Genomic DNA, 26841 nt, shown 5'->3' with positions numbered 1-26841 from the left:
TTTAGGTGTGCCATCTCAGAAGCACATTTGAAATTTGGTCTCGGAGATGAGTGCTTGAGTAGGATACATTCTGTTGTTGGTTGTGCTAATGTGACATCAATATTGTCAGCTGTTGGGGGATGCAAGTTTTTTTGTTACTGTCCTTGACTAACCAAGTTGGGGACAAATTCTAAAACTTGGATGCTAATGTATTTCTGTCCCTTACAAGATGGGTTAGTAATAAAATATTTCTGTCGCTGAAATATAATTACTTCTGACAAATAGTATTTTTTTTTCCCTTTCTTTACAGATATTTTCCAACTTATCCCTGAATGAGCGTTGCCTTTCAGCGTCATTAGTCTGTAAATATTGGCGTGACCTCTGTTTAGATTTTCAGTTTTGGAAGCAACTGGATCTCAGTAGTCGTCAACAGGTATGAAGGTATCATCGTGGAAAAATTGTGTTTTAATGACTCAGAATTTGTTTCCAGAACTTGTACTCTTGACCACAGGTAAACAGAAGAAACCCATACAGTGGTGATGTCCCTGCTTTCAGGGTTTTTTATACTAGAGGCTGAAAATCATAGAATCGTTAAGGTTGGAAAAGACCTTTAAGATCATTGAGTCCAACTGTTAACCTATCACTGTGAAGTCCACCACTAAACCATGACCTTGAGCACCACATCTACCCTTATTTTAAATACCTCCATGGATGGGGTCTCAGCCACTTCCCTGGGCAGCCTGTTCCAGTGCCTGACTAACCTTTCAGTGAAGAAATTTTTCCTAATATCCAATCTAAACCTCCCCTGGCTCAACTTGAGGCCATTTCCTCTTGTCCTATCACTTGTTACCTGAGAGAAGAGACTGACACCCACCACACTACAACCTCCTTTCAGGCAGTTGTAGAGACCGATAAGGTCTCCCCTCAGTCTCCGCTTTCCGAGGTTAAACAATCCCAGTTCCTTCATCTGGGCTTGTGCTCTAGACCCTTCACCAGCTTTGTTGCCCTTCTCTGGACACGCTCCAGCACCTCGATGTCCTTCTTGTAGTGAGGAGCCCAAAACTGAACACAGGACTCGAGGTGTGGCCTCACCAGTGCCAAGTACAAGGGGACGATCACTTCCGTAGTCCGCTGGCCATGCTATTGCTGATGCAAGCCAGAATGCTATTGGCCTTCTTGGCCACCTGGGCACACGGCCGGTTCATATTCAGCTGGCTGCTGACCAACACCTGCAGATCCTTTTCCACTGGGCAGCTCTCCAGCCACTCCTCCCCAAGCCTGTAGTGTTGCATGGGGTTGTTGTGACCCAAGTGCAGGCCCTGACACTTAGCCTTGTGGAACCTCATACAGCTGGCCTCGGCCCATTGATTCAGCCTATGCAGATCCCTCTGTAAAGTCTTTCTACCCTCCAGCAGATCAACACTCCCAACCATTTTGGTGTCATGGACCCTTAGATTAACTCCTTTGAATGTAGTTTCTTTTGACTGAGATCAGTTATTAAACAGTGTGAGGAGAAATACTGTTTGAGATGGATTGTGGGTTACCTGTCTCAGTTCTGCATCAGGTAGTGGTAGTTCCATTCATAAGAACTATCAGATCTCATGTTAATTGAAAGATGTACATAAGCTTTGCTGTGGATGCTCTAGTTTGAAGACTGGTCACCTAACTAGTGCTTGCTCAGTCTGTTTTAATAAATTTTCTTTAATTTTTCTTCAACTGATGTGGCTCCTACTAATCAGAAGGCATTGTGTCTTTTTAGGCCTTTAGCTGATCCTAGAATTAAATATGTCTGGGATTCATGGATTTCATTTAGTGAGATCCTTACAGAGCCTAGCCTTAGATTGTTCAGGGTGAGTTTCCTCCTTGAAAAACTTTTTTAAGGATGCCCATGTTGTTTGGCCATCCTCTTTAGGTTTTATCGTTAGTTACTTGCAGAGGTTTATAAAACAATTTATTGAGAGTTTCATGAAAATATAGGGTGCAGGGGAACAACCTTTGGAGGGTCCCATTTGAAGAAGCAGCAACATGAGCTCATCTATGTTGGACATAGAGAATGTACATGGGATATTAGTTTCAGATCCTCAATTCATAAGAAAGTGTGCAAGTTCTCTTGCTTCTAGAGTACTAGTTAACATATTTCTCAAACACTATGGAAAAGTTGTACAGCAGATTGTCTGATTTTTCTGAAGTGACTCCGAAGCACACTCAGACCAGAGGTCCATCTTTTTGCTCTGTAGGTACTATGTGTCAAATCAGTCTTCCTTCATTGTCTTGAGGTGTAGCCTTATTTCTACTATGAAGTTTTTAATGGTTTTGCGTATTAGATATGTTGGGATCTCACTAAAGTTTATCAGTTATGGCATTGCCCTAAGAAACCTATCTTGCCAATTTTTCATTGAGTTCTTAAAACCAATATTAAGCACAAATGTTATCCTTCTCCGTGTGTAGGGAGGGTTTGGTGATTTTGGATTTTTTGGTTATTGTTGGGTTTTTTGGGGGTGGAGGTGTTGGTTTGTTTGTTTAGGTTTTGTTTTTGTTTTTTGTGGTGTGGTGGTTTGTATTTTATTTGTTTGGTTTTTTTTGCAGTTTTGTCATGTTTTCTAGCTAACAGCTGCCTGATAAAATAGCAAGAACAGAGATAAGACTTGCTACTAATGGAAAACAGATTGAATGCAGCAAAGAAAGTGTTTGTTTCTCAGCTGTGTAAGAGAAAAACAAAAGGAATTCATGTTGCTCTCTTGCTGTCTCCAGGCTTAAAACTAAATCTCATCTATGCTAAGTGGTGGATAAGTATGCCTGAATGGTTTTGTTAGAAAGGCTTTTGTCATATGCCACCTCAGGTTTCTTGAAAATAAACTTTTAAAGTGAGGGAGTTCATTGTGTTTTACCTGCTTTGGTTTTGCTTGTTTTGTTTAAACTTACAAGCTTGAGTTTGGAGACCATGAAGAATATCTTATGTTCCTTACCTGCATTGTAGGACTGGCTTCTCTTAACATTATTGGCATGTTAGCTAACTAGAATGTGTACAGAGACAAAGTGGATAGAATCTTTTTTCTTCAAAGGAGCTCTGGGAAGATAGTGCACATATCTGATTTAATAGTCTTTCATAGACTAACAATTAAAATGTGCAAGTATTCTGTTTTAAAACTGAGCAAATAACAGGAGGAAACTTCTGGGTTTTAATTAGTTTTTGTTCTGTTACGGTGTTGTTTCCTTCTCACCCCTTTCATTTGTAGCTACCTTAGGTCACTGTTTTCTATTGTTAAGAAGGCCATTGTTACCTGCATCACTGTCGTATTTGTCTGCTGGCACTTGGTTTTGGATGATTACCATAGCCTAAGTAAAAACCTGTTGCATTTTAAAGACATATAAACCCTTTACTTCTCTGTAAATGCTACCTTAGGTATGTAAGTAGAGTGCTGCTACAGAAGGGCAAGCAAATCCTTTTCTTCTAAAGGATGGAGAAATCTTTGTCTAAAATATGAAGAGGACCATTAACTGTTATTCTCTCCAAGTGTCGGAACAGAATTCTTTAAAGATAACTGTAAAAACTGATCATACCAATACTCTTATATTGGAAAACAACTCTTTTCATTGTTCCAATAGCTTATGTAAATGCATCTTACAAATATGATTTTTTGTGCTAATGAGATTAAAGATGTTTATGAAAAAAGTTAAATTTTAATATTTGGATTTTCTTTACAGGTTACTGATGAGCTGTTGGAAAAGATAGCATCAAGAAGCCAGAATATTACTGAAATCAATATTTCAGATTGTCGCAATGTATCTGATACAGGAGTATGCATATTAGCAATTAAATGTCCCGGACTCCTAAGGTATACTGCCTACAGGTGTAAACAGCTTTCTGACACCTCTATTATTGCAGTTGCCTCTCAGTGTCCTCTTCTTCAGAAAGTGCATGTAGGCAATCAAGACAGACTCACTGATGAAGGCCTAAAGCAGGTAACCATCCATTCCACATATTTCTGTTGTAAATTTAGTATCTTTCAACTTCTTACCAAGTACAAAAAGGGACATGGAAGAAGATAGTCTCTTCTAGGATTTAATTAACATCAGATGACCTCTTCTACTTTAAAAATTGATTTATGGACATGTTTTCTTGGTGCAGTAAATGCTGTTCTCTAGAGACTATACATAGTTGGTTGGGTGTTTTTTGTTTTGGTTTGGTTTTATATCCAGGGATTAAATGATCCCTATTATAATGAAATCTCCAGTTTGACATCCTGTACTTCATCTCTGGCTGACTGCGTTTTCCTGAGCTTAGTTGCTATTTGGAACCAGTGTTTAAGTAATTCTTTTTTGCATCATGAGAGCTGAAGATGACTGAGATCTTTATTTGTTAGGCACGCAGGAAGGTTTCATCAACTGTCTCTCTCTTGTGTTAGAGGAACATTTAGGGTAGGCTGTGAAGGAGTTATGTAGTATATAGGCTGTCAATGGTCTAGCATACAGGTGTTGTTACCTACTTATATGTATGCCCAATAAATAACTTGGTTCTTATGTACTGCTCTTAGTTGCATTTTGTTGACTGCAACTTCATTTTGTCGTGTATGTAATTATCTTTCTTCTTTGTGTATAGTAGTTACAAAACCTGTAAAGAAAGATAATTTTTGGGGGGGGGGGGGGGGGGCAGAGAAGCAGAAAGAAATCTTAACTCCCAGCTCTCCAGTTCAGTCAAATCCTGTTGATCTTTTTCCTTTATTCTTAAATACTTGCTTTGATTTCATTAATTGCAGCTTGGTTCAAAATGCAGAGAATTGAAAGACATTCATTTTGGGCAATGTTACAAGATCTCAGATGAAGGAATGATCATTATAGCTAAAGGCTGTCTGAAGTTGCAAAGAATATACATGCAAGAAAACAAATTAGTAAGTACATGTTATTTTTTTTTTTTCCACAGCGTTCTCATTGTCAAAGCTTTCTCTTCCTTTGTGTCTGTTTAAAAATTTCTTCTGAATAGCTGGTTTTTGGCAGTGAATTGCTTAAAAATGTTCTCTAGCTGCGAAAATTTTGGTTCTACAGAGATAGCTCAGAAGATGACTTGCAGTACAAGTTAAGCTAAAGCTATTCCAGGTATATATTAACTTTTGGTTTTGATGTGACGTTCCAGGAGTAATTGTTTGGGAGATGCCTGATTTGTGTAGGAAAATACTTAATCCATACAGGAGGTTTCTTTTGTTTATACCTGTACGTTTTTCTATAGTAAAAATTGCAAACTTCCCTAAACTAAAAGATTTTTGGAGGTTGAAATATGTCACTTTTTGAAATATGTCACTTTCTCATAAGGATGCAGTAGAGTAGTGTGTCTATATTAGTAGAAGGAAGTTGTTGAGGAGTAGTGAAACTATCTTCTGTCATAATTATAAGCAGTCCCTGAAATGATGCTTTCTGATGTTGAAAGCCAGTATCTGCTAAATGGTATAGTAGAGCACTGGCTTTGATTTTTTTTTTTTTATTTTTTATTATTAATTTTTATCTTTTCTTGCAAGTAAGTAGAAAAATTTGCTTGCAGTTGAATTCTTAACTATAAGCTAATGTCAGGGTTATAACCTTTAGTTTGAAAACTGCTGAACTGGAACAAATAAATTGAATTTGTAAGGAAACAGCATACCTTGTACTCAGAGTCATTTGATATTTGGCTTCAGATAGACAGATAGTAATGCCTAAGATGGTTCATTTGAGAATGGTTTTAAGAAGAAAAAAAAAGCCATTTATTGGGTTTGATCAGAATTGTAGGAAGTTGAGAAATAGGAGATAATGGCCAAAACTGAGATCTCGGAATAGTTCTAATGCAGAAAAAAGGGTGTCTCCTCTCCTCCTGTATCAAAACAAAATCTTGAGTACTGTCAAAATTAGTCCTTGTAGTATTTATCTTAATACATGGAAAATCTTTTAATTAAAAAAAAGAAAGAGAAATGAAAGTTCCAAGAAGCCTGGAAGGAAAGCATACTCCTGCAAAAATTAACTGGAGAAAGGTATGGAAATTTGAAGTATTATTTATCCTTGAATGAAAGTGGAAGAACAGTTTGTGCGTGTTCAAGGTTTGCATAACTGTACTTGATGGTACATGATTATTGTATGTATAAACACCTACGTAAGTTCATGATCATTGGAAAATATGAGGGTAAGGTGTTAATTTGGTCTTCCTTATAGATACGCCTTACACTTCTTGCCATTGAAGTTTTTGTTCTCTTTATAGTCTGAAGTGTAGCCTAAGAAGTTGACATTACAATTGTTAGCACTTAAAAGTTCTGTGGTTTTATTATCTGAAGTGTTATCTAAGTTCTCATTTGAAATGGGACATAGGAAGTTATCTTCTTGTTTTTAAGACAATCAGGAAAGATGTTCTTCACTTGCACTTTATTTGGTTGCCTTCGTTATTGGAAATGTAACATTAATTGTTCATTGGAAATAAGACAAAAATATACACTCTTAAATGAATAGGAAACTTCTTTTAATTATTTTGTCACTGCTGAAAATTTGTCAAGTGACTTATCAAAACTAATGCTTTGCACAATTTTTGATTAATATGTTGGGTGTTTGTGTTTTTTTTTTTTTTTTTTTTTTTTTAAATGTCTAATTTTATTTAAGGCTGCTGCCCGGTCTTAATTTTTCGGGAAAAGAATAAACTTGAGGCAAAGTTGGTTTAGCTTTGTAAAGTCCAAATTCAGCTGCTTGAATCTTGGTCTAGAAATGTAAACATGAAATAAGTTATAAAGCTGTTTCGAACTCCAGGGTGTTGAATCTTTAGAATAAAATAACACTTGAATGATTCTACTGGATGACAAAGCTACAGAAACTGATACGCTTTCCCTTTGCTAGGGGCAAGAGACTTTCAAATCTTGCTGGAAGTGTAATTTGTGTGATGAACCAAGACAACTTGTAAGAAGTTCTTGTGCAGTTGTAAAATAAAAATTTTCACCTTCCAAAAAAAAAAAAACAACCAGGAATTGTTTAATTGTTTGAAAGGGAGTAATGGTTGGTGGCAAATGATAATGCACTCTTTGATGTGCCAAATTCTGTAGGTTACTTTTGTTTTTAGGACTGCCTTCTGAAATAAAACCACTGTTAGTATTTGCTGTGGCACATCTTAGTTCCCACTCTATTGGTGGAGAAGGTGGTTTGAGGAAGTGTATGTGTTTGTTTTCAAAATAAGTAAGTATTCATTCTCTGAAATCAAATGTTCTGTGATAAGAAAAATGTACTTGACATAGAAGGGCTTGGTTTGTGTATTTGAAGTTCATAGATTGTCAGTCTGCTATAGGAAGAAGACTCCTTTCTCCCCCCGCCCCTTCTTTTTAAACAGCTTCCATGTAAAGACTGTACATTGAGTCCATGTGTCTTGTTTTTTATTTTCTTATTTCTTCCTTTTTCAGATGTGCTCAAAATCATGTGACTCTTACAGACAATTTCTATTAATTTCAAAATATGTAGTCCATTACAGATGGTACATGATGGCTGGGTTTTCATGTAGGCTTGTCTCAGACTAATGGATTTTGTACTTCAAAAATACATCTATACAGAGGCAACCAGCAGCCAAATAATGCTTTTGTGAGTGTTACTTTACAGTGAAATGTGGATCAGGCAACACAGTTCAGTTGCTTCATCTGTTGCTAAGTAACTCTATTATCAGACTGCTGAGCAGAAACACAGAAGAATTTATGTTATGATTGTTTAATATACTAGGCATTTCACAGAAAAATAGACCCTTTCCTTTCTTTAAAATGCTGATTATGTCATGGTAATAAGTGAAACCTGCAATTAATAAATGGGTGCAAAGGCTGTGTGAGGAAAAAGTTAACATCGCAAGGCTAACTTAACAACACAAGGTTGTTGTTGTTTGCATAACTGCTTATGATTTGTATCTCTTCAAAATATGTTTATTTTTCCTCTGTCCTTTGAATGGAAGAGTAATTATATGCAAAGCCTCTTTTCTGAAGCACACTGGCCAAACTGGGAACCTAGTGGGGGGAAAAAAAGAATTGCAGGACTTACGAAGTGTGCCAGCAGGTTGAGTTGCCTTTCTGTATCCCCAGGCCGTTTGATACAATCAAGCAATCTCACAGAAAGTCACTGTAAATGCAAGAACTGATTATAACTCTGTCCAGGCAAAACTAGGAAATTCCCTAGCTTCTTGATTGAGTTTAGTTGGACTTCTTATTTTATGGTCATGACTGGAATTGAATGCTGCGAGTATAACTTTTATGTTTGCCTCATGTGAATGATTGATTAATGTCAATGAAGCTGGTGGAAGATGAATTGGTTAATTTCACTGTTAACTTTCTACCAACCCCTCTTTTGTCCCTCCACCCCAGAGAGACAGTACATAGCTTCAGCTGAAAAATCAGAGAACTGCTCCACACTAACATGCAGTACTCTCACTTGAGACGTGGAGTGGGACTCTACTTAACCTGAATTGTCAAGGAAAATTAACACTTTTCATTTCAGCCTTCCCTGGAAGAATGGAGCCCTAAAAGGTTTTAAAGGTTTTGTGACGTCTTCATAAGGAGATGCAGAATAAGTTTTGTGACTACAGTGCACCCAAAGGGAAGGGTTGCTCCTAGAAGCAATTTTGTACAAGCAGTGTGTAAAACCTCCATTTCCTCATTATGAATAGAGTAGACCTAGATTTGGCAGCCCCATTTTAGAGCTCGGAGAAACCTTCTCCACTTAACTATGTTGATTTTACACACTGATTTCTTTTTCGGTGCCTTTCCTTAACTGATTGACTTAATGGCTAAAATCATAATACAATGATTACTGAAACTTAGCAGGTGGGCGTTATAGATTTGTACCTCCCTATTCCACACAGTATGTGTGTTTTTTCATGGTGAATTAGATGTGGATGAGGAGAAGGAGCTTCTAAAGATGAAGGGAGATGGAGTTTTAGATACTACAACAGGATGACAACATTCCTACCTCTATGCTTTCTTCCCCTCCTCTCTTCTCTTTTTCAAGCTTGTTTAGGGGTAGATGGGAGACAGTACTGCCACTAAGCTACTACAGTTGGAATGCTGGCAGCATTTCTCCCTTTCCAATAAAATGATCTTGTGAAGTAGATGCCTGAAAGACAAATCATTTGTCTGATGATTCCCAGATACGTTCATTAAGATGCTTATGGTCTAACTTGACCATGTTTCTAGTTTGTTGTTTGTCTTTCAACTCTGTCAGAAACAGTATCTACTGTGAGTGGAAGAGATTTCAAGATAACAAAATTTTGGTCCAATTGGCAGGGTGTTTGATAATCTTTTTTCATGCTCAATGTGTGAGAACACTTTTATAGTAAGTATTTTATGGATAATTATTTAATGGTGTTTTTAAAATGAGTATTCTGTTAGTATTCTGCCTACTTTTGCAGTTTGTAGCAGATAATGCAGAGTAGAAATTTGTTACCTGTGGCGCTATGTTTGATAGAAGCTATAATACTTAAGATATGTGAATGATACACTTTTTTAGTTTCAGTAAGAAAGAATTAAGATAAACTAAAGCAAACATTTAAGATTTATGTGGTATAATTAAATACTTAACATACCCTTCTACAGCATTGACTGTAATCAACCTAGTATAAAAATGTATAGGACAAAATAAACTTAATTTTCATGTTTTCTGAATAGTCACAGCACAGTATAATGTCTTACATTCTGCCCCCTCCTCCCCATTCTTCATGTTGGAAAGCAGTTCTCTTCTTCGTACATGTCAGCTACAAAACACTTTACTTCAGCAGTGTGCCTGAAGGCCTTTGTGCATGACACAGGACAAACATGGAGAGGAGAGAGTACTTTGCTTTGAGTTTAGTCTAGGCAAATTGATTGAGAAGAGTCAGTATTATTAGGCATATAAACTGCACATCATCCCATGTGAACTACTGAGGTTTAGAATATATAGAAATAACTTACTGTTTCACTGGTAACAAGTAAATGAAAGAGGCTTTGGGGGAAAAATATTCCTAAACAGTGTGATTTCCCTGCCCTCCCCCCCTCCCCCCGTGTTCCATATACTATTTCAATTTTTACATTTAATTACTTACAACTGTTCTTGGAGAAATTTCAGAAGAAGGATCATTTTCCCATGCTGCTTCATGAATACTTTCTCAAAATGCTTTCTAACTAGCTTATTTCATTGTTTTGAGGTTTTGAAAGGAACTATAGTTGTTCCAGACTTTTCCCCTTCAATTTTTTTTTTTTTAAATTGAAAACTTATGTTCTTCAGGAGAGCGTAGCTGGTTTTCTTTGTAGACACAGAATGCACATATAGGACTATTTACTTGCTAAACACATGCATACATATTAAGGATGATGCCAATACTGAGGTTGATTTCTCTACTGTATCTCATAGCTTTGGACAATGATGATTCATCTTCTGCCAAGTATTAAATTAGAGCTTTCTAAAGCAGAAATTCCTTACAGATGACATTGTTGGTAGTGTTCACTAGTAATGATAAAGTCCCCCTTGTATTTTAGTTTGTCAAACACATTACATATGCATCAAAAACTACTAATGTACTGTAAAAATAATGCATAGTTCTTTAAAAATGCATTGAGTAACTATACTGAAACTAAGCTGAGATATGGGAAAACATGCTTTCGTAAGAACTGTTTGAGACATCTGTTCAGTATTAAAAGCTGTTTCGGAAAGTTAGTCTTTCAATAAGCTTCACTTCTGAAACATTGACTCTCTTCATTTTCAGAACAAAATAAAATGGTTTGATCATTTGTTCAGAAATCTAACTGATACAACCTTATTTCTCAGAGTTTGATAATTTCTTTGGTTTTTTTTTGTTTGTTTGTTGTTTAGAACTGTTGCATTTTGACTTGGGCAGTTTCTGTAATACGGTTCTTAAGATAAAACCTGAATGCCGAGTTTGATGTTAATAGAAGAAAAAAAAAAAAGTGAAGATTGTGTGCTCATGCATAAATATGTATTTGCTGTCAAGGCATTTGAACCACTATGCAGGTGTCAAGACTTTTATTTTCTATATAAATATTTCTGTAAACAATCTGGCGATAAAGACAATACTCTGTCGTCACCCTTAGGTGGCGGTATTGACTTTGTAGTGGTAACAGGTCTTTGAGTCCTTGCTATAGTGAATTACCAATACACAGCAGTTAACTTCTGAATATTGTGTTGTTCCCACAGATTCTGTTTTCTCTTCCGTTCAGCTGCCAGGATCGCTGTCTAAGTAGTTCTTAAATGTCTTCAGACTGTTAGTATAACAAAGCTTACTCAACTAAATAGCGTTTGACTCTTGCAGTGTAGTTATGTGTATTTCTTACTGAAGTATTTGAAGAGGTTTGCTTTGTGTAGGTCATTAAATATTAGTAAAGGGGAAGGAGAAAACTGATAAAATTTTGGGACATTGTGGAGTATTTTGTGTGCTTTTAAAACAGAATGAGTTCAAAGAACATACGATGGAAATGTGTACATCTTGCAACAGGTTGTCCAGAGAGGTGGCAGATGCCCCATACCTGGAAACATTCAAGGTCAGGTTGGATGGGGCTCTGAGCAACCTGATCGAGTGGAAGATGTCCCTGCTTATTGGAGGGGGCTTGGACTAGATGACCTTTAAAGGTCCCTTCCATCCCACACTATTCTGTGATCTATACTAGATATACTGAATATAAAGTGAATGAGTTGAAACTAACCACTGCTGGAGATTCTGAGCGAAACTTTGGAGAAAAGCAACTGTTGTTCCTTGATTTGTTTTTTACTTGTTCTTAGATTAGACCACCTTCTGCAATGATAATGCAGTTTTGAACTTGTGGCTTCTTGAAGGCCAAGAATGTGTCTTCTGGGAATGTGTATTGAGGAATACAACACAGGAAACTTTACTTTTGAAGAAATTATTTTATCTGCACCCTTGTCTAATAGCGTAGATTTTCTTATTTATTGCATTCATTTTACTTTTTCAATAGTGTAAAACAGAAGTACTTCAAATGTCTCTTCAGTTATATTTCAAGGGTATGTGTCAGAGAAGCAAACTAATTCTGCTTAAGCCCTTGGTGTCAGATAAATTAGGAGCCCCGTAAAGTAATAATTTTCAGCTTAATGCTTAACACCACAATTTGGGTTTTAAATGCAGTACCTTAAGTTACATTGAAAGTATTTTTCTAGATATTGTTCAAAAGACATCTTATGTCTGCAGGAGGAGATTTTACTCAAGTGTTGCAGGGTGTGGGGTTTTGGATTTTTTTGTTTGTTTGTTTGTTTTCTTCTTGTTTGTTTTTTAACCCTTGTTAATGCTTTTGTCTTTTTGTATAATTTCTGTCTCCCATCCTCCCCCCTCCAAATATTTGTCTTCAATGGAGAAACTTTGTATTTAAGCAGGTGAAAGAAAATTTCATTTTAACATGAATTCAGTGTTTGTGAAACTCTTCAGACTGACAGCATTAGAAACTGAAGTCCTCTTTTTGTCCACTAAACAGGTACAGCGTGAGCAGCAGCAGTGCAAGCTTCACCCCACTGCCCCACCAAAGTGCTGCAAACCCTGACCTAGAGAGAGACCTCTAGCAAGGGTTAAGAGGCTTGTTCAGTCTCCATGCTCACTCAATCGTTACTGTGGCTGCCAACGGGAGTACCCATTTGTGATAGTGGATAGATATCCACATCACAAAAGCACCAGGAACTGGAGTGAAAGCACCAGCTTATTTCATAAAAACTACCGACCATCTGTCAAATGATTTAACTTCACTTACCACAGACCTGGGCCACTGGTAGAAGTGAATGGCTCCATGTCCCATTGCCAATTCCCCAAGTTCAGTCTCTTTATAAATACTAGTGCAGCTTATTTATAGTATATACTATGCAGAAACAAAATGTACAGACTGTAATTTTCTTGTAAAGCTAGTTGTATACTCCTTTCAAATGGTTGACGGTACATGTAAATATGATGGCTTAATAATAAGGTCAGCTATATGGTTTCACTAGTCTGTGCTTTTTTTTTCTTTTTTCTTTCTTTTTAAGCAAGTACTGCATTTATTGAGCTTTTTAACCAACTATTTGATGTTGTGAGTTGACTTGTCATGCATGGTGTGTGTGTATGTGTGTATACATTTTAAAAGCAACTAAGAACTGGAGTTGTAATATATATTGTAGCATTAATTATGTTTTTGGACTCTAGATAGGTTACATGTGGTAGATTAATGTCTCTACCTACTCTACAGCTTAAAAACATTTCAATTTTTATATTAATATAAAATTCGGTATTATACCACTTCTAGTAATTCTTTAGGCTGTAATTTGTTACCACTTTTTATGAATATTTTATGTATAAAAATGTGTAGTATATACACTGTAAATTAACATAATGACAAAGAGCTGAGGAATAAAATAGGAGTGGAAAAGTGGCTGATGCAGAACTTTTTTTTTCTACTTTTTGGTAAACATAAGGTGATTACTTGTTTGATACTTGCAGATGATCTATTTTGCAAATAATTTTAGAAAAGGTTAAATACATTTATTTATATATTCAAGTGATGTCTGCTAATGCCTGCACATTAATGACTGGCATGTTAGTGAACTTGTACATTAAACTTACAAAGTACTGTGATGAATAATATTCTCAGTATTGAAGATGCATGTACTAAAAATCCAAATGGATGGAGGTAATGTGGAAAACCTGAAAGCAACCTACAAGCAAATTGCAGTAAGGTGGGAGTTTTAAATATAAATAAATTTTTATGCTTTCTGTATGCTTATTGAAAGAGCCATTGTATATTGTAATTGAAATACACACCAGAGGCAATGGCAGTATTATAGGGTGTTTCTGTATTTTTAGAACATGCAACATTTTGTTTTTATTAAGCACACTGTCAAACTGCAAATAGAAAGTTAAAATGTAGTTAGTGGTCAGCTCAGAAGATGCCCATACAATTTCTTTACTGTTGTGATATTTTGTCTAATTTGACCTGCTAGCATTTTATGTAAAAATGAACGTAAGTAAAACTAAATTAATAGAAAGTTGCAATAGCACATTGCCTTCAAAAGAGGCTTTAACTGAAGCTATAAAACCTCTGTAATAGTATGTAACTGCTATACTGAAAAAGATGTATGCAGTGAAATTATACATTTTTTTTTCCTCTGGATTCCAGTAATTAATAAATTTTGCAAGAAAACTTATGCTTCAGTCTGCTTACTGAAATGATAAATTGTTACTGAACTATGCAAAATGTTTAAGTTTTATTATGTAGGGTAGACTTACATAAATTTTAATGGACTTAATAGATCTTTAATTAAACTAGAGTGTAGGCATTTGTTTGGTTTTTGGGGGGTTTTATTTTGTTTTGTGGTTTTTTTGGCTTTTGTTGTTGTTGTTGAACAAGTTTTTGAGCTTTTAATCTAATTTAAAAACTTGATGACCAGGGATTGGTAGCTGGATATGGAGCCTTTTTGATTGTTTGAAATATCCATATTTAATTGCCATTTGGGTCAATATCCAAGTATTATCGCACTACTTTAGTCACGAGCAGAACTCCATGATACCAGAGTGAAAAATCTTTCCACTAAAACACGTTTTAAAATGTGTGCTGCTAGATAATAAAGTTACCTAAAATGAGTTGTAACAAAAGCCTTCAATTTCTGTAGGGTTTGGGTTTTTTTTTTTTGGGGGGGTGGGGGTGGGGGGTGGGCAGGGGGAATGAGTTGGTTTTGTTTTTTTAATATAGTGATATCTTGTGGCAAAGAGACCACTGGCAGACTCCAGATGAATCAGTTGTAGTTCTTCATTTGTTAAGTCGGTATCTTGACCCATGTTGTACTTGGTAAAAATCTTCAGCCATTCACTTAAGGATAGCAATAAATCAAAACTGATAATATTGCTCCCAGTGAGCTGTGATGTGTCTTACTGAAAGAGATCACAAGTATGATGCTGTGAAGCAAATCCTTAAAACTGTCAGTATCATTATTTTAAAATGGTGGTAATTTGCATCCATCAAAGATAATACAAATATGCTTTTATTTGTGTAGGACAAAGACAAGATTAAGTAAAAATAATGAATGACAGGCATCTTTGTTTATATCACCTGTTCCAGCAAATTCCAGTTGAACTTTTTATGAAGTAGAAAAATGAACTTGTCAAATTTCTGAAGCTGGATGAAAACACTTTGTTTCACAAAGAACTTGACTGTAACTTTACATAGCTTAAAGTTTTAAGTATGAGAGATCAAACCTTGTATGCAGTTAGGTGTAATGGAAGTAAGTTCCACAAATGTCTACATTCCCTCTTTGCATGCTGCTATAGTGACCAGTATCTGGCAACAAGTATATTCATGTTCTGTCATTGATATTTTGAGATGCTCTTCAAAGTAGTTGTATTCAACAAACTACTACGTTGTTGGCACATCCATCACAGGGCAAATTGAGTGGGCATGGAGAATGAACTGCTCAAGCTATCCTATGTCTTTTTTGAGTCAAAGTTAAATTGTTGTAACTTTTGAACTGCAACATCAGTGCCCCAGATGCATAATTTTTTGGATTTACACGTAGCTGTTGGCTTTTCATTGTAAATTTATCATCCGTATCTAAACCTGGTTTTGGTGTTCCACATTTTACACACGTCCATCATCCTAGAAATTTCAGCCTTATTTACTGTAGAATTTGCTATGGTCTTTCAACTGCCATTGTTCTTTTTATCAGAATGCTAATGCTAAAGAAACTCGTATTTGTCTGGGTGTAGGTGTAGATGTAGGTACCGTTGTACTTACTGTAGCTAATCTTGAACATCCTGTTCTGCCTCTCAGATCTATGTGCAGCTTTGCCCCAATATTTTTCCCAGAGTCCTTAACTTAGTGTTCCTCCTTTCTTCTGTTTTTTTTTCCATATTAACCATTTGAAAGTTCTGTTGTGTCTGAAGCTTTCCTAAAGAAAAACTGGTGTTCCATTTCCTACCAGTTTCAGTTTGGTAAAATTATAAGCCTGGTTTAGGAATGTTTTCTGTATAAACTATGAAAATGTAAATTAGAAAAAAAATCTAGGTTACAAAATTATGGTGAAAAAGTTCAAATGTGAATGGGAAGTATTTCTTTTTTTAATATTTTTCTGCTTAAACAGAAAATGTCTGAGCTGTGTATGAGCTGAAATGGGAAACAGTAATAACATTTTGAAGGGAGACCAAAAAATGGTTGCTACGGTTAATATTATCTAAGTAGTACTTAAATCTCATAGGACAGCATTGGTATTTGGAGGGCTAAGCTATACAAGAAATAAAAGTAAGTTTGTTTCTTTTAGGCTTAGTGGTTAATTGAGAATGAAACGAACGCATATAAATGCAATGATCTTGCCTTACTGGTAAGGGCTGGAAAAAAAAAAAAGGCTACCTACCCTGTATAACTTGATATTCCAGCTCTTAAGAGATGAATGCTGTGTAGGGTAGAAGAGTATATGTGAGCTCACTAGCTGCTTGTATGCCATTAGTGGAAAGCAATCACCAAGGTATGGCTAAGTTCTGCAAAACAGAGTTTGCTGCAAGGAATCAGTTGCACTGCATGCTGCTACTTTCTTCCCATGTGCCATCTCCACTGTTCTGACCTGGGTGATCTCAACCTGTGGAGTGGGGGGCATTAAAAATGAGTAGCTTTCTGCTGGGTTGATACGCTGAGCTCACTGTGCAGTGCACTTGAGAAGGTAATAGGTCTGTCAAGCAGCATGGCTGCTGTAAGGGCAAGAGCGTGCTTGAGGGTAAACAGGAGTGGACAGCTGTGAACTTTTAAGATAGCTTTACTGTTTCATTAAACAATGCTATGAATTCTGAGAACTTCCCCATACTAAAAAAAAAAAAAAAAATAGTGATGTTCTCACAAAGTATTTTCCTCCCTCCCAATAGAAAAAATTACTGGTTTTGTTAAATATAGGCCAGTGAGCCTGCTTTGATGTGAATAAGTGCAATGGCAACTGCACTTTTCCAGAAGACTTCCTCTGACTGCTTCCAAAGATTGCGTTTTTACAGCGATGATCGCACCGTGCAATGGTGCTGCTGTTGAAGGCGTAGCTGTGCCTCTGCTGTTGTCTCCGTTATTAAAACAAATGTCAGTGCCCAAACAGTTTGTTTCTAGGCCTTGTGTGTTTGGAGATGTTACGCCTCTGATGCTCTGTGATTTTGCACCAGAGGTAGGTCTAGCCAGTTTACTGCAGTCAGGCTTTTCAGCAAGGATGCAGTTGCTACAAAGGAGGTGTTTACTTTGCACAGAATGTCAACTTCGCTTGCTACTCTTTGCATCTGTGCAGTTCTCTTTTATTGTATATCCAAATCTGTTCATGTTTGGAGACATTTTATAGTTTTGAAAAGAGACTATTATAAAAGCAGTTTTATATTTTTCTTTAATATTGTCTTAATACTTTTTAATACTTTTTGATTAACTATTTAAAATACATGAAAATTAAAGTTGTGCGTTGCACTGAAGTTGTCTGATTTTTTTTGGGGGGGGGGAGTGAGAGCTGTTAATCTTGTGCATCCTCTTGAAAATACTAAGGACTGCTTAAGTATATATATATACTACTTAAGTATACCTACATTGTCTAACATGAGTAAGAGTTTTGTGATTGTGTTCTTGAAATTGGATTATTTCAACACATACTACATAAATCTGTTTAAAATACAGTTGTTATTTAATGAAAATGTGAATTTCAGGAATGAAATAGTGGTGGAGAAATTCTGTGGTTTAGGCATTTCTGAAAAAACCTTAATTGTGGATACTTCAGATATTTGTATTTTATATATTTCAGAGCAATTGTATATATTTCATTTTCTTCTATTTTTAGTACTGCTCATTACATGTCAGAATATCTTAGAAAGTGTCTTCTTCCTACAGGAGTCATTCTTGTGCTAATGTCTATTTTTTTTTTTTTTTAAATGTCTCTTAGCACTGTACAGTCTGTGATGCTCATAGGTGATAATTTCTCCAGATCGTGAAGTATTTGCAACAAACTTTCAGTCACAAACAAGCATTGCAGTGCATTTAATGAGATAGAAATAGTATGTGTTTGAGCTATGATTGTTTACAGTATGTACATCTTGTAGATGTTCTTTGCTTTTTTTTTTTTCCCTCCTACTACAGAAGTTTTGTCTTACTTGGGAAAGGTATTGCAAATAAACTATTACAGAAGGGTTGCTACAGCTGACCTTCTGGTTTTATTCAGTTGTGATGCTAGTCCTCGGGGAAATGATGTGAAACTTGTGGAACTCTGGTGTCAGTAGAGATGAGTGGTTGATTTTTTTTCTTGCTGGAAGAAAAGAAGTCTGGACAGTGGATTTTAAACTTGAATTATACTACCTTGATATTTATGCTATTATACAAACTGAAAACAAAGAACGTGATCATGCTTTAGAGGAAGTAATTTTTTTGGCGCAAGGTAACAAATTTCCTGTGATTATATCTGGTAGGGCTGTGACGTCCTGTGAAGGTCTCCACCCCCCCTCCTCTGTATTCCTCATTTTTGTTGTGGGTGGAGATATCTGTAAATTCAAAACTTCTTTAACTCTGAAGGTAATTCCAGTGTTTTCACTGCAGGAATGACATTTCAGATAACATGGCAGTAGCTTACTTGTTGCTTTCACACAGGTGACAGTTCAGTTGCATTACTGTGTGGACCCAGTAAAGGACTGGGTAACATACTCATGTAGGTAATTGTTTTCCTCTCCCATAAAGTGCTCTCTTCTTGGACTGAAAAGAATTATATAAACAAGGGATATCCTCTATTGACATGGTGAGATACTACTGTTTTAATTTCTTTTCTTGCTGCTTTTACATGGAAGTAGCCATTAACTCAGCAGTATCTTGGACTGTAGGAAAAGGTCTAATGTATCTGTGAATCTACCCCTTACTTAAATAAAACTTGGGTGAGGTAATGCAAAAAGTTGCTGTGTTAAGTTTTTTTACACTAACTTGGGATTTACCAGTAATTTGCTCTGATCCTACGAAAATGATAGTACAGTTTGCACATTACATTAGACACAAGTAGAAGACTAAAACAAATACTTTAAAATCCTGTTCTCAAACCACAGTTATTTTTAAGGAAAATTCCAAGTATATTTTAAGTAAGTGTTATGACAAGAAATATCTAAATCTGGACACGTATTTTGACCATTTTTGTCAATTTTAAGCTATTTGGTTAGTAATGCATAACAAAGTGGTATCATGTGACACTAATTTCATGATTTGTAAGGTGTAGGTATTTTTGTGTCTGCAGAACAATTTCTACATGTCATTTAGTACTGGCTTTTAAGTTTGAAGATGAATGAGGTGATAGTAGTTCTAAAGCATATTAAAGATACTAAATGTACATTAAAAACAGCTGAAAACTTGGTGTTTGTGGTGGTATAAGCATTTTTGATCTGAAGAGTGTCTCTCTGATTGCACTTGGCTTACATTCAGATGCTACTAGCTGTGCAGAAATTATTGTATAGTATATATATAAATGCACCACCATTTTAGCATGTTATTTGAAGAACAAGAATTTAAATATTTCATTCTATAATATTATTGGTTTTATATTTTTAAGGAAAATTTGCAAGCAAAAATGTAATATTTTTGTCCAGTAGTTCCAAAATAACTTTTAATAGATTCTTATTGAATTAAATATGCTTTGTATCTTTCTACTGTTGGTATTTGTAGGAAATGCTGCTTTAAAAGAACATAAATTTCAATGCATAATAAAAGGCATCAGGCAGATCAAAGATTTAGATACCTTGGCTTAAGACTTTGTGCCCAAAATAAATTGTTCCTTTTATCTGGTAACTCTGTTAATGATGTCATTCTTTATGTATCAGCTCTGCCATGCTGGATTTGTTGGTATGCTGTGGCTGTGTTTACTAGGACAATTGACTTCTGCAATAGTTAGTGTTCATCATAGGAGAGTGCAATCCTCTTCCATCTATCTAATTCTTCAGGAATATTTGTTTCTGACAAATCCGGCTATCTTAAAAGTAACATTCGATTTCTCTAATTTCTAAAGGTTGTAGTTAGTTGTTTTTGTTTAGGTTAGCACTGCAAATTATTTTCTTTGCTGAACTACGTGGAAAGGGGACATAATTATTACTGTTATTACTGGTTAACCTGTTTGGAGTTGTATTCAGAAGACGTGTGATTATGGGTTTCTTGATTTAAGCTTGTCGTGGAGAAAAGTTAGGCTTATGAATATAAGGAGTAATTACTAGTCTCATACACCACGGAACTAACATTTTTGTAAAAGCAGTTGTTGATTTTGAAAACAAATATTATTGAAGAGCAAACAATTAATTTAATATTGCTGTCTGTGCAGTTTGTATTACCTATGTAAATACAGCACAACAATTTCCATTTTAAGACCTTAAGTTTTCAGCTGCATGTAACATTCCCTCCTTGATTACTTTGGGCAGAAATTTCCCTTCTAGCTAGAGAGTCTGTGTGTGAGCAAATATTTTGCTTAGAAAAGTTCTCATTTTTCACAAAAAAAGTAAGAAATCTATATGAATGTCTGCTTATGAATCCTTAAAATGCAGTTTTTCTGTACCAATTAGCACGGGAAACCACCACATTATAAAGGATGTGCTTTTGCTCTTTTATTGTCCTCTGAAAAATACAATTTGCCTGTGTTCAAGCGAAGGTTTGAAAAGAAACTAACATTACTATTTTCTGCCTATATATACTGTCTATGTTAAAGATAATTTATTGTGAGATGAATTACTTAGCTAAATGTATATAGAGCAATGTGGCATGACATGGCACAATATGAATATTTTCTGTTTAGGGTCTGAAAAGATTTGGTAAGGCTTCCTGAAATTTCTTTCCCTAGGTGCTAGGGGTTGCTGTAAGTGTAGGATCAAGTAAAAATAGGCAGTTGTGTTTTTGTGTTGTTTTTTAGTTGGTTAATTTTTCCTCATCAACATCTTACTCCTTGGTTGTTTTTGTGTGAGAAACATGGAAGAAAGAGGAAACTGGGAGCCTCTTGACCCTCTGGTGTAGAAAATGGATGCAACAGTTTAAAAAGACATCCCACTCTTCTCTGGGAGGCTTTCCATCCCTGTAGTAAAAATTAGTGGAAGGAATGTGCTGAAGAACAGACCAGTGCAGTACCATAGAACATCTTTTTTTTTTTAAGCAGCTTTAACTAAGATGCCAAGCTTTTGTGTTGGAAAAATTAAGAATAAAGTTGCTTGGTGTGGGTTTTTGGTGGGCTTGTTTGTTTGTGTTTTTTGGGGGGAACTGATGATCAATTGCAGAATATAGCCTGGGGGTTAAAAAGAATGAGAAAAGTTCTGGAAAGCCTTGCTGGTCAAGTCCTCAAGACAAATAAACTACACTTGCTTTCCCAGAAGTCATATATTCTGTGATATTGAAAAGAGACTTTATAAGGGGTGCTCTAAACTTCCTTCCTACGTTTTTTTTCCATAGATCCCCTTGAAGTTGAGGCTAGGCCTAATCAGAGAATAGGTTCATTGTCTTATGCTGCTCCTCAAACATATCCAGTCTTACAGCCTATTCTGGCTTTTCCCTGGTGGAAGAGAATGGGGAGTAGTGGTCAGATTCCCTGAAAACCAACTTTAAAAAAAAAAATTGCCAAAGTAACATACAGGTGTGGAATAAGAGCTGTAGGTTATGAGCATCAGACTAGCTTGGGTAAATTAATTCTTGAACGTGTTCCATGGTGTATAGTTTCCTCAAAATGAAAAAGTGGGGGGGAGTCACATCTTAAAACATTGAGTCTGCTGATAGGAATTATGAAAAATGGTTTTGGATTCATCTTGAAAAGTGAAATCTCAGACAGCTATACAACATAACGTGAAAAATTAAATTAGAGCCAAGCGGGAGCGTTTTTGCCATAGGTATGCTTCTACCATTTAGATTGCAGGTATAAATTGACACAGATATTTTTGTGTTTTATGCTATGCTACCATTTACATTTTATGAGCATTTAGCAATGGATTTCAGTTATACAAAACTGTCTTTAAAAAAGACAAATGTGTTAAGTAGAGTAAAGGCTAGGAACTGGCTAGTAGACAGGTACCCACTCAGAAATGGTGCCTTATTTCTAACTTTGGGAACTTTTACCTTAATTTGTATGTACTCTGATGTCTTGCTGAAGTCCAATTTTTATATTAACACTGTGATTTTTATCAACTAAATCAAGAAAATTAGCAGTTTTTAAACTATTTGTGTATGAATTTTTCAGCCAGCAATTGCCAAAATCAGTTCTTAGACTTATTAGATGTGAATTATACAGATAGTGAAGCTTTAAATTACTACTATTCAGTAGCTGCTATTGGTAGAGTCCTTGAATTAGTGTTGGAATTGAAGGCATTTTGTCATGCAATATTCCTGTTATTGCTTGTTTTCCTCCTTCTCATCACAAACTTAATATTATGTAAATAATTTCAGTATCAATTTATATAATGCTTGAATTTGGTATCTTAAATTTCACTTAGGGTGAAGAACTCTACTGTGTCAAAATTGTGGTTTGGTTTTGTTTGTTTTCTTTGTGGTTTTGTTTTTTTTTTTTTTTTTTTTTTTTTTTGTTTTTTTTTTTTTTTTTTAAAAAAGCCCAACGCACAACATGATGTGGTGAATCTCATGAGTCATTGCCAATGTGCGAGTTCTTCTGATGGATTGAGGCTGACAATTCAGCCTGGGGGTTTCGGGACAGGAGGCTGACAATTCAGCCTCAATATTCTATTCCTGTTATTATGAAAGTGTTTTTCCTGACCACTGTGGACTGCTTGGGGTGGGGGCGCAAAGGAGGAACTTTCCTTTACCTACTTACTGTATGTTTCATGGGAACCATTTACTTGTTACTGTAATCAAAGTTGGACTGTGGAGTGGTTTTAGTCTCATCTTTTTTGAAACTCTTTGCTCCCCAGCGAAGCAAACAAGAACAGAATTCCAAAGCTTCAGATAAAAGGAAATATTGGACTCTCTTCTTTTTTGAGTGAGAAATTTGGTTTAACAGTAACAGCATTAAAAAAAAAAAAGTAAACTTTTACATGAAGTATGGGATTTTTTTTTCATGCTTTATATAACTATATTTTTGTATATCCACATTTTTTTCTTTACCATTTCTCCTCTGGAAGCTAAATGATTTTGCAGAGGTTTTATCTTTGTTGTTGAATGTAATCCAGTTGTTACACAAATACCAAGTCCTTTCTTTCAGTAACTAACTCACTTTTTTCTATATAGTGCAAGTGGTCTATATCGAAAATGTTTATTTAAAGCTATTATTTCTCTCACAAAGACTTTTTTTAAAATTACTATTTTGTCTTGCAAACTGTTTGAAGGAGGCTAAGGGCCTCTGTGTTTGCAGACCTTAATTCCTTTTCAAATTCAAGTAGTACATTACAATTATGATGCAACCCCATAATTTTTACCTTGTTATTCAGTGTTATTGAGATCCTTTCAAGTTGAGTGAAGTGATTTTTTTGTTGTTTTTGGGTTTTTTTTCCCATCAAGCATTCCTTCTGTTGAGCACCTTTATCTTTGCCTCAAATACTTTCACAGTTTATTTTCAGTTTTCACTTATTGACACCAAGTTTGTTCAAGGTCAGTTTGGTTAGCTTCAAATCTGTCTGATGCCATTAAGACTGGCATGCTCCCTCCACCCAGTACAAAAAAATAAAATTTCAAAAAGATTGCTGTTTCTCATCAGAACAAGAGTGTTAAGGCTTCTATGAAGAGGGAAGAGAAATTACAAGCAAGAATCCCTGAGTTAAGGGCACTCAGTTGACAGTAGGATCTGTTCTGCTTTGCACAAAACAGTTATTCACTAGAATTTGATCTGTAGAAGACAAGCTGATGTGTGCATGTGGGATTGGGTTAGTTTCCCCCCCCACCCCTGGGAGTGGTAGTAGCAGGCACAAACGCATTGTATGCACTGCTGTTATTGAGTGCATGCCATTAATACAGCGCTGAGTGTGCAGGCCTGGTTTGCATGTAAGACAGGGTCAGACTTGGCATTATGCTCACCTCATTCAGATGGCTTCCATTTAGTCTAAAGTAAAGATTAGCCTGAAATAAGTCCTGTATTGATACAACTTTATGCTCAGTCACTGTAAATGTACCTCAATGTCCAGGCTGCAGAATCTGTACACTGTTCTTTATCTTGCTTGACAGGGAAAACATGTCTCTTCTTCTTGCAGTTGATCATGTATGCCCCTGACAGTTATAATTTCAATGAACTTTTCAACTGATTGTGGAAAAGTATCTAGCAGTCTCTAAATGCCTGCTGTCTAATTATAGTTTTGATTATCTTTCAAGATTGCTAAACTTAGGTTTTGTTCTTTTTTACATTGTCTGAGTTTTTTTTAATTCCAGAATAGTTGAAGTATTTGCCTTCTAGGCTATGTTTAAAGTTTCCCATAGGTTGCCATATGCAAAGATGTCTCATCAGTTTGATTCATGTGCATTTTGTTATATTTTGTTCAGATAAGCCAAGAAGTATTGCAAATACTTTTTGGTTTCTTTTCCTTGGGTCTTGCAAATGCTTTTGTCCTCCTCATGATTTTCTTTTAAAGCTGTTAGCTTCGTATTTTAATTCAAATCAGAGATCTGTTACAGTTTAATTTTCACAATTTTGTATACTTGCCCTTCCTGTATTATTTTGTTCTATTGAATTGAAGATCTATTTTGTACCCATTATATTCATCCAGTAACCCACTTTTTAGTTTAAAAAACAAACAAACATTTGGAACAAAGATGGTATAGGGATAGACAGTGATATGCAGGTTTAAATTGTCAGGCAAAATGTGATTATTTTTTTTGAAAATGCTAAGTTTTGTCAAGAAACTGCGGTTGTATTAAAACCTCTGAGAATCATTGTCTGCCTGTCTTTTAAGGTAACCAGCTTCCTTAAATGCACTCATATGTTTACAGTGCTTTAGCATTCCCAGTTAGTACCTTGCACAAAGTCTGACAAATCCATCTGTTGTCTTGTCTTCCTTTATGTTTTTTGTCTGATATTGCAAGAATGGACTTCAGCATTCAGTAAATTGTGATGATGTTAATATAGTGGCCTAGAGCTTCTTGATGGAAAAGGGCTGAGCAGAGACCTCATTTTCTATGCATTCTTTCACTTCATTTCAGGATTATTCTAGGATGCATATGGGGATGTCAGCAGGTTATGATGCACTGTTGCTGTGCCTGATTATCTTGCCACATGAAGTTCAGGAGACCTCGACAGATACTGTGCCAGCGTTTCAAACATCAACAGTTAGATTCCAGAGTTTGATTATTATTTTTAAGTGGAAATAATTGGAAAAATTAGTTGAGTTTTCAAAAGAACTTAGTTAAAATTTAAATAGTGACTGGAAGTACTGATTCTGAATCATTTAAGTGCTAATTAGACCTACAGCTCTTTAGAATATCTGGTTTCAGTTTGGAAATTGAGCAGTTTACATCACTGGGTTCCTAAACTCACACTTAGGTCTTCAAAAAGTTATTTCCAAAGACTTCTAGTATGCTTAGTTCCTATTAATTTTAAAGTATGAGTATGCAACACTGTGGAAGTCAGGACCCTTTTATTTAGGATATCAAATGTGTAATCTTTTAAGAGTAGACTCTGACCCATGTCATGCAAATCTATGTTTACATCGTAGTGGAAAAGTGAGATCGTATCATTGCAATGTGAATTTCAGTTCTTAACTGAACTTCCAGACCGATCAAGGTTTTATATCTTTGAAATATATCTTAGCACACTGAAATTCAAACAACAATACCATTAAAATACTTATAATTAAAAGCTAAAACAAAATCAATTTTATCTTATTTTGTGTAGCACTGTGTGTGTGTAGTTTTTATGCTTTTTAAAATACATTCTCCATGTAACATGATCTGATTTAAATCCTCTTCTACTTTTCTTTACCTGCTGTTAAAGCACACAAGAGTTCCAAAGGAAAAAACATGAATATGAAGAACTCACTCATTCAACTCTCAAACACTTTTTGTCAAAAAACCAAAAATCATATCCTTCCCCTCTCACTTTCTCTACCCTTTCAGTGCTACCAGCCAGCTGGCCTTCAGTGACCTCCTACAGCATCAGTTGGAAAACTTTAATAATAATAATAATAATAATAATAATAATAATAATAATAATAATAGTTGGGGGGAAAAAAAAAGCGCTGCTCAGTTTAACTAGAGGACATTCACTGGCTTTTCTGTTCCGGGGAAAGAGGATTTAAACAAACTTTCCATAACATTTGTTGGATGTGTATTTCATAGTAACCACCATGAAGTTCACCGCATTTAAGGAGACGACGAAGCTGAGATGAAAAGATATAAATTCATGAAGGCTCAGCTTCACAGCTGGTGTATAATCCTTTCTGTTGTCACTGGTGCCCTGGCCCCAGTACCCAGCAGAACAAAGGGAGCTGAATTGGAAATGGTGGGAGCTGGGGAGCCTGTCGCTGGCAGCACATCTAATGGCCATAGGCCTTGTCAGGGCGCAGTGTGATACCCTTTATTCTGGGTGACAGATGCGAGGTGGGTTCTGCGAGGGGGAAGTCATTACTAGTGTGAGGGCAGTGTCAGATCAAAAGTAACCAGCGATCAAACAAGGTAAAGGGCTGTGGAAAACAGGCTTTCTGTCTGGCCTCAGCACCTGCTGGATCACTGAGGGGAATAGTCCTTGTGTGTCAGGTTGCGTTGCTTCCCTTTGATGTATGGTGAATGAGTGGAGATGGAAACTGAAGTGGAGAGGGAAGAGTTTTATTTCACGTTTCTTCAGGGCAATTAAAGGTGCTTTGCTATGTAATGCTGACATGGACTTTACAGCTGAAAAATCTCTGAAAGACCCCTATTTGAAGCGAAATGTTCAGGGCTTGGGTTTTCTATTTCCAGACCTGTGTCTCACTGATGAATTTTTCAATGGTGTTGCATTTCGATGACT

The 26841-nt window shown here is 35.9% G+C and overlaps 1 protein-coding gene across 1 annotated transcript in view; it reads left to right on the top strand.

The window, feature by feature from the left end:
* Nucleotides 1-26841, top strand: part of FBXL17 (F-box and leucine rich repeat protein 17) — a 292563-nt gene that overhangs the window by 12443 nt on the left and 253279 nt on the right. Inside the window, exons 2-4 of the mRNA XM_082336203.1 lie at nt 290-412; nt 3685-3942; nt 4737-4868. Of these exons, the coding sequence (XP_082192329.1) occupies nt 290-412; nt 3685-3942; nt 4737-4868 (513 nt within the window). The remainder of the gene's footprint in view (nt 1-289; nt 413-3684; nt 3943-4736; nt 4869-26841) is intronic.

The sequence above is a fragment of the Platalea leucorodia genome, assembly GCF_965183815.1.
Source record: "Platalea leucorodia genome assembly, chromosome: Z".
NCBI classification, from domain to species: Eukaryota; Metazoa; Chordata; class Aves; order Pelecaniformes; family Threskiornithidae; genus Platalea; species Platalea leucorodia.
Note: the sequence above shows the minus strand (reverse complement) of the source record. Positions and strands in the feature narration are given on the sequence as shown.